Source organism: Hemitrygon akajei, chromosome 3 (assembly GCF_048418815.1).
Source record: "Hemitrygon akajei chromosome 3, sHemAka1.3, whole genome shotgun sequence".
Taxonomy (NCBI): Eukaryota; Metazoa; Chordata; class Chondrichthyes; order Myliobatiformes; family Dasyatidae; genus Hemitrygon; species Hemitrygon akajei.
In genome coordinates this window covers 92,235,956-92,246,435 of record NC_133126.1, presented here as the reverse complement: position 1 = coordinate 92,246,435, position 10,480 = coordinate 92,235,956, and the positions used below count along the sequence as shown (strand labels likewise).

Below are 10,480 nucleotides of genomic sequence, written 5' to 3'. Positions count from 1 at the left end.
AAGCCCAAAGAATGAATGACAGTTAAAATGTTAGAACCCCAAAGCTGCCAGCCCCAGCTCCCCACCTCCCACTCACAAGCAGCAGCAAGGAAACAACACCAAACCACAACCACCCCAGCAAAAAATCAACAGCACCTTCTAATGAGCACTCAAATGTGCAGCAAAGTATCAGTAAAGACACAGACTTGTAGTACCCCAAAAACTACTCGTTCACCAGGTAATTCGACATACCACAGGCTCTCGCTCTCTCTCTCTCTCTCTCTCTCTCTAATAAGGGAAAAAGTGATGTCCCCGTTTCACAGCGAGAGGGGAGACGTAACAAACAACTCGCTGATTTACGATGTTAATAGTTTATTGTATCACCTTTTCCAAGCTCTGCACCCAGAGAGTCCGCACCAGACACACAACCCCGGCAGCTAACCCGCGACTCCCGCTGTTCCGTGTTCTCCTTCAATGCTTGAGTCAGGGGCACCAGCCTAGAATCAGCACGTCTCCAGAGCCATGAAATTCCGGAACCCAGAAGGCGCGCTCGTCTTCCAGGCTGCGTCCTGGGGATATCAAAAAGCAGCCAGTCACGAGGGCGAGGGAGCGGGTCCCATTCCCGTAATGAACCAAAGTCAGAGCATAGTTCCAGATCAGGGTCTTCAAAAGAAACCCCCCACACACTCTGAAAAGAAAAAAAAGGAGATATCAAAGATGGAAATAAAGCAGTTTCCAAAGATGCAAGCAAAGCAGTCACCATTTAGCGCCATTAGTGCTAGGTGAGAGGTGACATGGTGAATTTCCTCCGCACCACCTCTAAAACTAATATATCTGTCCTCAGGATGGAGACTAAACCCACACAGTACTCCAGGTGCAGCCTCAGCACTACCCTGTACAGTTGCAGCATACCTTTCTGTTCTTAAATTTCAATCCTTTAGCAAAGAAGGCCAATATTCTATTCTCACCGCCGCCTGTAAGGAGTTTGTATATTCTCCTCATGATCATGTGGGTTTCCTCCAGGTGCTCTGGTTTCCTCCCACAGTCCAAAGACATAACAATTGGTAGGTTAATTGGTTATTGCAAATTATCCCATGATTAGGCTAGGGTTAAAATTTGGGGGTTGCTGGTTGTCGCAGCTCAAAGGGCCAGAAAGGCCCATCCCATGCTCTATCTCAATAAATTTTCCCTTTTTGGTAACATTGTGAGCTGTTTTGGGCCTCGTATCTTAGAAAGGATGTGCTGGCATTGGAGAGGGTCCAAAGGAGGTTGAAAGAATGATCTGAGAAAAGGTTAATGTATGACGAGTGTTCAATGGCTCTGGGCCTGTACTCACTGGAGTTCAGAAGAATGAGGGAGAGTCTCTTTGAAACCTATTGAATATTGAAAGGCCCAGATAGAGTGAACATGGAGAGGACGTTTGCAATAGTGGGAGAGTCTAGGGCCAGACGACAGAGCCTCAGAATAGAAGGACGACTCTTCAAAACAGAAATAAGCAGAAACTTCTTTCATCGGACAGTAGTGAATCTGTGGAATTCATTGCCACAGATGGCTGTGGTGGCCAGATTATTGGGTATATTTAAAATGGAGTTTGATAAGCTCTTAATTAGTAATGGAATAAAAGATTTCAGGAAAAAGGCAGCAGAATGGGGTTGAGAGGGAAAATAAATCAGCTATGAATTAATGGTGGTGCAGACCTGATGAACTGAATGGCTGAACTCTGCTCCTGCATCCTATGGTCTAACCTGCTAAGCTGCAAATCTTTTGCAATTCATGCATAAACACTCCTAAGACCCTCTGCAGAACAGCATGCTGCAATCTTTCACCATATAACAATAATCTGATCGTTTATTTTTTTCTTCCAAAGGTACAATTTACCACCATTGGACTCCATCTGCCAGGCCCTTGCCCACTCACTTAACCTGTCTGCAGACCCTCTGCATAATTTGTTCTCTACTCAATTTAGTGTCATCAGCAAACTTAGATATGCAACACTTGGACCTCTCTTCCAAATTGTTAATGTATATAGTGAACAGTTGGAGGAGCAGCACACCGCTCACCCCTGACCACCAACCACAGATACATCACTCTATCCCACCTCTCTGCCTTCTATGAGTTAAATGGTCCTCTATCCATGTTACCCCCAACTTCATGTATCCTTATCTGATGGTAAGTCTTTTATGCAGCACCTTATCAAATGCCTTCTGGAAATCCTAGTACACAACATCCACCCATTCCCCTTTATTCACTGCGCTCATTGTATCCTCAAAAAACTCTGGTAAGCTTGTCAAACAGGACACGGCCTTCATGATTCCATGAATTCAATTCAGATAGGTGCAGTGATTGCATTTTGGGAAAGCTAAACCAGGGTAGGACTTATATAACGGATAGTAAGGCCCTGGCGAATGCTGTGTAATAGCGAGAGTCAAGAACAAGTGCAAAGTTAATTGAAAATGACATCAGAGGTAGACGGAGTGGTGAGGGTGATGTTCAGCATGCTGGTCTTCAACAATGAGCTACAGAATTTGTGGTGTTGCAGTTGTACAAGAAGCTAGAGAGATTGCACTGGAATATTGTTACAGTTTCGGTTACCTCGTGGTAGGAAAGACATATGAGAATGCTGCCAGGACTGTGGGGCCCTGAGTTGGTGGGAGAGGTTGGGTTGGCTTAGACTTCAGCCTTTCCAGCAGATGAGAATGAGAAGCAAGCTTATGAAGATGTGCGAAGTTGTAGGATGAATGTATATATTCTTCCCGCCAAAGGGGAACCTAGAACTAGAGGGCACAGGTTTAAGCTGAGAGGTATAAGATTTTTAAGATGTCATCACACAGAGGTGTGCCTGTACAGTACAGAATAAAAGTGGCTGGGACAGCTACAATAACAACATTCAACAGACTTCTGGATCAGTACACGGAGAGGAGGGATTTTGGGGGTTATGGGCCATATGTATGATGGGGAATGTGGAATGAGATGAAAATGGGGGTGATGGGGAAGTTAAGAGTGGGGGGGAGTGTGGGTTAAGTGAGGAGGGGGAGGTGGTAATGACAGATGAAGGCAATGGAGGTGAAGGGGAGGGATAACAGACAAATGAGAGTGATGGGGCACTGAAACTGATGGAGTGGGGGAGGTGAGGAAATGAAGGGAGGGGTAAGTGAGGGGAGGGTTGTATTGAAGTGGAGGGAGGGTGGAGAGTGAGATGGGAAGTGAGGGTGACGAGGAAGTGCTAGGGAAGTGAGTGGGTGGGGGTGAGATGGGGAAGTGAGGGGGTGGGGACGATGGGGAAGTCGACGGTGAGTGGGGAAGAGATCGACTGGGAAGGTTGGGGCCACTGGGAGTGAGGGAGACCGACGGAGACGCGAGGGGAGGGGAGGGGGAATAGCTTGAGTGAAACCCATGCAAAGCTCCACTTCCTTAGAGTGAGTGTCGTCGGGCGGGGAGAAGGAGGAGAAAGGGGAGGAAGAGAAATTGAAGAGCGGGAGGGAAGAGCCGGCGGTAGAAAGGGAGCGGAGAATTACGCCGGTGTGACCGGGGAGCCGAAGCAGCCGGGACCGGTTCGTGAGCAGAGTGGCGGCGAGAGAGAGGATCCCGGGACCGGCTTCAGCGCCGCTCCGATCTGGCCGGGCTCGGCCGGGGCAGCGTGAGGGCACGGAGCGGGCTCCGGCCGGCTGCAGCTCCGCCATGGCAGCTAATATGTACCGGGTCGGAGGTAAGAGGCTCTCGGTCTGGGAGAACAGGGCTGGTTCCGGTCCCGGCAGCCACATCCCGGGATGCAAGATTCAGCGAGCGACCCCGGACGCTCGGTGTTCATCTTGCCCCAACCCCTGCCCCCGTTCTTCGCGACCCCCTCTCTACCCCACCCCACAGTTGTTCCCACACCCCTCTCCGCAGGAGTCCCAGTTCACGTACGGTCTCCTCTGCACCGTCTGCCCTTTCCTCCTTCAGCCCCAGCCTCAAAACCGACCCCTCTTCCCCAAACCCCCGTCCCGTCTTCGCCAAATCCCCTCACCCAAACCTCCATACTCCCTTACACAACCCCCCTAACCCCGTTACTCACACCCCTAACCCTGTTACCCAAGCCCTCATCTCCTTTAATGAAACCCCCATCCACCCCTTACACAAACCCCCATCCACCCCTTACACAAACCCCCTAACCCAAACCCCCTAACCCCCTTACCCAAACCCCCTAACCCCCTTACCCATCCACCCCTTACCCAAACCCCACCCATCCACCCCTTACCCAAACCCCCATCTCCCTTACCCAAACCCCCCATCTCCTTTACCCAAACCCCCATCCAACCTTACCCTTACCCCTTTAGCCAAACACGCATCCCCTTACATAAACCCCCAAACTCCTTACCCAAACCCCTGTCCACCCCTTACCCCAAACCCTCATCCAGCTGTTAGCCAAACCCCCGTCCCCTCTTCCCCAAAACCCATCCCCTCTTACCCAACTGCATGTCCCCTCTTCCCAAAACCCCTGTCCTGTTTTCCCCAAGCCCTCCACCCGGCCACACTTCTCCAAACCCCCCACCCCTGGTCCCTCTCCACCCTACATCCAGTTCCTCTCCATTCTCCCACCCCCGGATCTTCTCCACCCCCTGTCCCATCTCCTCCCTGTAACCCCCTTCTCCCAGCTTCTGTGCACTGCACACCCATCCTGTCCACCTCACCCCCTGCCCTGTCTGCACTATACTTCCGCCCTTTTCAGTCTGTGACCCAAACCCGGCCTCCCTCTTACCACTCCACCTTTACACCATACAGTGAAGGGAAACAAAAATATTTAACTTCTGTACTATTCCTTTATTTCCCAATATAATTTCTCTTGGCTCAGTCTGAAAAGCATTTACATTAATTAATCTTTTCCTTTTTTTTGCATATCTTTAAAGGTTTTCATAGCATGTTTACATTTCTTGCAAAACTACTTGTAAGGTACACAAACCTGACTCTCTCTGTAGGCCCACTCTGCTGTACACCCCAGGGTTCTGAAAGAGGTAGCTGAAGAGATATTGTAGAGGCATTAGTAATGATCTTCCAAGAATCACTAGATTCTAGAATGGTTCTGGAGGACTGGAAAATTGCACGTCACTCCATTCTTCAAGAAGGGTTTGAGGCAGAAGGAAGGAAACTATAGGTCAGTCAGTCTGACCTCAGTGGTTGGGAAGATGTTGGAGTCGATTATTAAGGATGTGGTCCCAGGGTACTTGGAGTCACATGATAACATAAGCCATAGTCAGCATAGTTTCCACAAGGGAAAATCTTGCCTGGAATTATTTGAAGAAATAACAAGCAGGATAGACAATGGAGAATCGGTTGATGTTGTGTACTTGAACTTTCTGAAGCCCTTTGACAAGGTGTCACACATGAGGCTACTTAGCAAATTAGGAGCCCGTTGCATTACAGGAAAGATTCTAGCTACAGCTGATTTGCAGGAGGTAAAGAGTGGGAATAAAGGGATCCTTTTCTGATTGACTGCCAGTGGCTAGTGGTGTTCCGCAGGTGTCTGTGTTGGGACCAATTCCAATGATTTGGGTGATGGAATTGATGGTTTTGTTGCAAAGTTTGCAAATTATATGAAAATAGGTGGAGGGACAGGTAGTTTTCAGGAAGTAGGGAGGCTTCAGAAGGACAGACAGATAAGGAGAAAAGGCAAATAACTGGTAGGTGGAATACGGTGACAGGAAGTGTGTGGTCATGCACTTTGGTGGAGGAAATGAAAGAGTTGACTATTTTCTAAATGGAGAGAAAATTGAAAAATCTGAGGCACAAAGCGACATGTGATTCCTTGTGTAGGATTCCCTAAAGATTAATTTGCAGGTTGAGTTGGTGGTGAGGAAGGCAAATGCAATGTTAGCATTCATTTCAAGGGAACTAGAATATAAAAGGAAGGATGTAAAGTTGAGACTTTATAGGCCTCACTTAGAGCACTGAGAGCAGTTTTGGTCCCCTTATCTTAGAAAGAATGTGCTGAAACTGGAGAGGCTTCAAAAGAGGTTCACAAAAATGATTCCAGGATTGAACGGCTTGTTATATGAAGAGCGTTTGATGGCTCTGGGCCTGTATTCACTGGAATTCAGAAGAATGAGTGGTGACTTAATTAAAACTTACTGAATGGGAAAGGCCTTGATAGAGTGGATGTGGAGAGGATGTTTCCTATGGCGGGGGAGTGTAAGACCAGAGGACATGGCCTCAGAATAGAGGGGCATCCTTTTAGAATGGAACTGAGGAGGAATTTCTTTAGGCAGAGAGTGGTGAATCTGTGGAATTTGTTGCCACAGGCAGCTGTGGAGGCCCAGTCTTTACGTATATTTTTAAGGCAGAGATTGATAGATTCATGAATGGTCAGGGCATGAAGGGATATTGGTGGGGGAGGGGGTGGTGGAGTAGGGGAAGATAGGAGATTGGGGCTGAAAGAAAAAATGGATCAGCCCTGATGGAATGGTGGGATAGACTCAATGGGCCAAATGGCCTAGTTCTGCTCCTCTGTCTTCTGGTCTAATGGTATCCCGATAATATTTTGGACTTTAATTATGCTGGCATTTTATTCTCGATAAATTTGATTCTCAATTTAAGTTTCCCATCTGCTGTGGTTCGATTTGAACACATCTGCAGATTAGTTGTTCAGGCTCTTCGATGCATGTTTGGTCACTAAACCACTGTGAAGTGTAAACATTCTTTACCTGCAGAATATAATCCTTCCATTTGTTCATCTGTTCCTGATATCTCACTTGCCTCTATCCATTTATATACCTTTTCCTTATGTCTTTGCCGTATTCTTTGTCCCTGTCTGCCTTGAGCCCTCGATACTTGTCTAAAGCTGTCTCTTGTGTTATGTGTATTAGTGTGACTGTGCCTGTGACTGTCTAATTAAGGGTCGTTTGAGAGAGAGAATGGAAGAGCCCTAAAGTGAGATGACAAAGTGGAAAAAATGATGATGGATTCCATTGTTGAGGGAACTGAGTTCAGTTTTTCAAGAAAATAAAAAAACACGAAATGCTGGCAGAACTCAGCAGGCCGGACAGCATGTTGTCTGGCCTGCTGAGTTCTACCAGCATTTCGTGTTTATTTATTTATTTCCAGCATCTGCAGATTCACTCGTGTTGCCTTTCAGTTTTTCAAGAAATTGAATTCAGTGTAAATAGCCCTGTGAGAACCTAGGAATTTAAAACATTTGAATTATTTTATGAAATAAACTGGGTGACAAGAGGGACCTATGCACTGTGGCGTAGACTTAAGTGAATGCACTGTTCGTTATCTTGTTTCATGGGAGTTAAAGTGAGGATTACCTGGTAACTTTGGGAGAAGAAGTGAATAATTGACTGCATCAACACAAAATGAGTTTGATTTAAAATCTCTCCAAGTTGATCACTTCAGGACCCAAACCATTTCATTGTCTAAAATGGTCACATCATGTTGATGATGGTGCTCTTTTTGTTTGTGAAGTCCTCAAGAACTCTTAGCGCCAGGTTTCCCACAATGACCACTGGCCTTTCCCTTGGTGAAAGTGGCAACAGAGGGATGTTTGGACAATTCCCTTCTCCAGCTGTGGAAACAGAAGGCGAATTGAAAACCCATTCCCAAGCTGGAGCAAGTAACTTCCAGTGATTTTGCTGTGGTCACGGGGGACTGGTACTTTCAGGTGCTACCCTTTGGGTAGGCTCTTATATTATAGATGTCCCCTCATGTGGATAGAAAGATCCTCGCCAGCCATCGATCAAGAGCAGCGAGTTTTCTTAATGCCTGAGCCTCTGCCGTTTAAAGCGCTAATCATACTGCTCTTTGTGGGATCTGGGTGAAGTCAAATTGTTTTGTTCTCAGTCATTTTTGAGATCTTGGGTGTCAGCAGAAAGCTTGCATTAATTTCCCTTTTGAGGGTGGTGGTGAGCTACAAACCTGAACCAAGATTTAGGCCCAGTAATGACGAAGGACCAAAAAAAAATTTCCAAGCTGGGATGGTGTTAATTCCATGCACCTGCAGCCCTCGTCTTCCTTAAGGAGGCGCATTCAGAATATCATAATGAGTAGGTGGTACGCACTGCAGCCATTGTGTGCATTCAGTGGAGGGAGTGAATCTTGATGGGTGCGCATTATCAACCAATTGGCTGCTACTTTTCGATGTAGCAATGCAGTCACCACATTCAAATGATTTTATCATCTGTAAAAATATTAAGTTTGTGGCTTTCAATACGTTTTTTAGTAAAATAAGTAATTATACTTATGGAGAAAATATGTTCGATTGTTTTTCATAACAGTGTGGTTCACTGCTCAGAAATTTTGTACGTTGTATTACTGTTTGGAAGAACAGGAATCCTGCTGCAAAATGAGATAATGAATTTCCTTTGGGTACTCTGACATCCAGGAATGTGTCAAAAATGGTTGCATTCAGATTCTACTCACATTTATTTTGACCATATGAATCTTTTATGCTAAGACACGTGTCAACCACCATGTAGGCCTGAAACCTCATGGACAGCTGAACGTCTTTTTTCCCCCAAGGACCCAGCACTTCCTTGTTATCATACTGGGCGTCAATCTAGATTACTTAAAGCTGCAATGCCAGTTTTGGATCAAGAGTTCTCCTTCATGTGATAGGAGTATCAGATTGTCTTTCATACAAATTATGTGCATCGATAGATCTGCTCCATATTCCTCATTAGAGGCCTCACTGGCGTGGACTCCAGCATTCTGGAAGTAGCCCACTAAACCAGTCTGACACTCTCTTCTCCTCTCATCTGTTTAGGGCCTTCCTAAATCCCTGGTGGCTTGGGTTTTAGACGCTGTGTACTGTAAGTGCTCTGATGGCTCAGTGTCTCTGTGGTACAACTTGGGGCAAACCTCATACACTGTGAGCAAGAACTGAATGGCATTAGAACCTCTTATACTGCTGAGTGGGCTTGAAAGTAGTCTGGCTGTAGAACACATTTGCCTAATTTCAATTGCTGCCAGCCTCAGGGAATTTAGAAGGCATGGCAATAACGAGTTCTTGTGCAAATTGCTGAACCACAAAACCATCATTGGGAACTTTAGTCTAGAAATGGTTACATTTTCTGAGCCCAGATTTTGGTCCTTGTTGTGATGGTATAGGTGGTCAGTGGTTTTGTGTGATGAAGGCCTGCCCTCCAACTACTGTTCATTTGACTTCCTAGATTGATCTGGAAAAAAGCAAAAGGATTTTTTATTCTTAGTACGTCAGTTTGTCTAGCACAATATTCCAGCAAGAGTTCCCCCATTGCTGAATGTCTGTGAGTTAGTTATTTTACTGAATATGGAAATAAATGGTATTGTGTTTCTCTGTGTAAGATTTTCATTTTTTTCTTTAGACTGTGTCTTCTTTGAAAACTCTTCAAGCAATCCTTTCTTGATAAGGAGAATTGAGGAACTGAACAAGGTAACCACCTATATTTTAAAAGATGTAACTTTCTGGTTTATGGGGTCAAACCAAAGGATCCAGCATGGTAGCGTAGTGGTTAGCACAACGCTTTACAGTACCTGCGACACAGGTTCAATTCCCATGGCCATCTGTAAGGAGTTTGTACGTTCTCCCTGTGACTGTGTGGGCTTTCTCCAGGCGCTCAGGTTTCTTCCCACTGTCCAAAGACGTACTGGTTGGTAAGATGGTCATTGTAAATTGTCCTGTGGCTAGGGTTGTTTGGGGATTGCCGGGCGGCGTGGTTTGAAGGACTAGAAGGGGCTATTCTGTGTTATATCTTAATGAATTTAAACAAAAATCTAAGTCCACATGGACTTGAGCACATGAGCAAATCTAACTACAGATGTGTAGGACTTGCTAAAGGGTTTTGCTGGTTAGTAAATGATATGCAGTGCCCACTTGAAGTGTAATCCTGGTGTTTTGTCTTCTCTCTGTTATCACTGTTGGATCACATCATTAACACCGCATTCTGGGAATCTTGTCCTCTCTGTAACTTATCCTCTCCTTTTGAACTTAACTTGCTCATTGATTTAGTTTCTGTGAATAGTCATTGGAGAGATACAAACATTTTCACCACCATCTCCACATTTACATTCATCCTAATGAATGCGCTTTTTATTCTCCCGCGTTCTCATCAACTGTCCCAAATTCTGTCACTCAGACACAAAATACAGTCGCCTATTAATTTACCAATCTGCATGCCTCTGGGATGTGGGAAGAAACCAGAGAACCAATAGGAGACCTTCATGATTGCAGGAAGAATGTGCAAACTCCACTAGGAGGTCACCTGGGATCAGGATTTTACCTGGCTGAATGCTGCCGTGAGACAGCAACTCTACTGGTGTGCCACTGTCCCACCCCAGTGTACTGTTGGGAAAGGCAAGTTAAGCCCATGAGACATAGGAGCAGAATTAGGCCATTCAGCCCATTGAGTCTACTCTACCATTCCATCATGGCTGCTCACACTTTATCACTTCTATTCCAGGGATCATTCTCCTAAACCTCCTCCTGACCCTCTCCAGTGCCAGCACATTGGGAGGCCATTTGGAGGATACTATGTTTTCATATAAAAAG

The 10,480-nt window shown here is 45.9% G+C and overlaps 1 protein-coding gene and 1 long non-coding RNA gene across 3 annotated transcripts in view; one reads left to right on the top strand and one right to left on the bottom strand.

Annotated features, from left to right (window-relative positions):
- Positions 1–334: 334 nt before the first annotated feature.
- LOC140725200 (uncharacterized) lies at positions 335–3,091 on the bottom strand. Its single transcript, XR_012098297.1, has 2 exons — positions 2,572–3,091; positions 335–667 (listed from the first exon to the last, which is right to left on the bottom strand). It is a non-coding gene; the product is annotated as an uncharacterized lncRNA (long non-coding RNA).
- Positions 3,092–3,270: 179 nt separating this feature from the next.
- Positions 3,271–10,480, top strand: part of LOC140725199 (metastasis-associated protein MTA1-like) — a 161,178-nt gene continuing 153,968 nt past the window's right edge. Inside the window, exons 1-2 of one of the 2 annotated variants that reach the window (XM_073040337.1) lie at positions 3,271–3,685; positions 9,297–9,364. In XM_073040337.1, coding sequence (XP_072896438.1) covers positions 3,658–3,685; positions 9,297–9,364 — 96 coding nt within the window. In that variant the 5' untranslated portion in view covers positions 3,271–3,657. The remainder of the gene's footprint in view (positions 3,686–9,296; positions 9,365–10,480) is intronic. The other variant, XM_073040336.1, reaches the window with a different exon arrangement.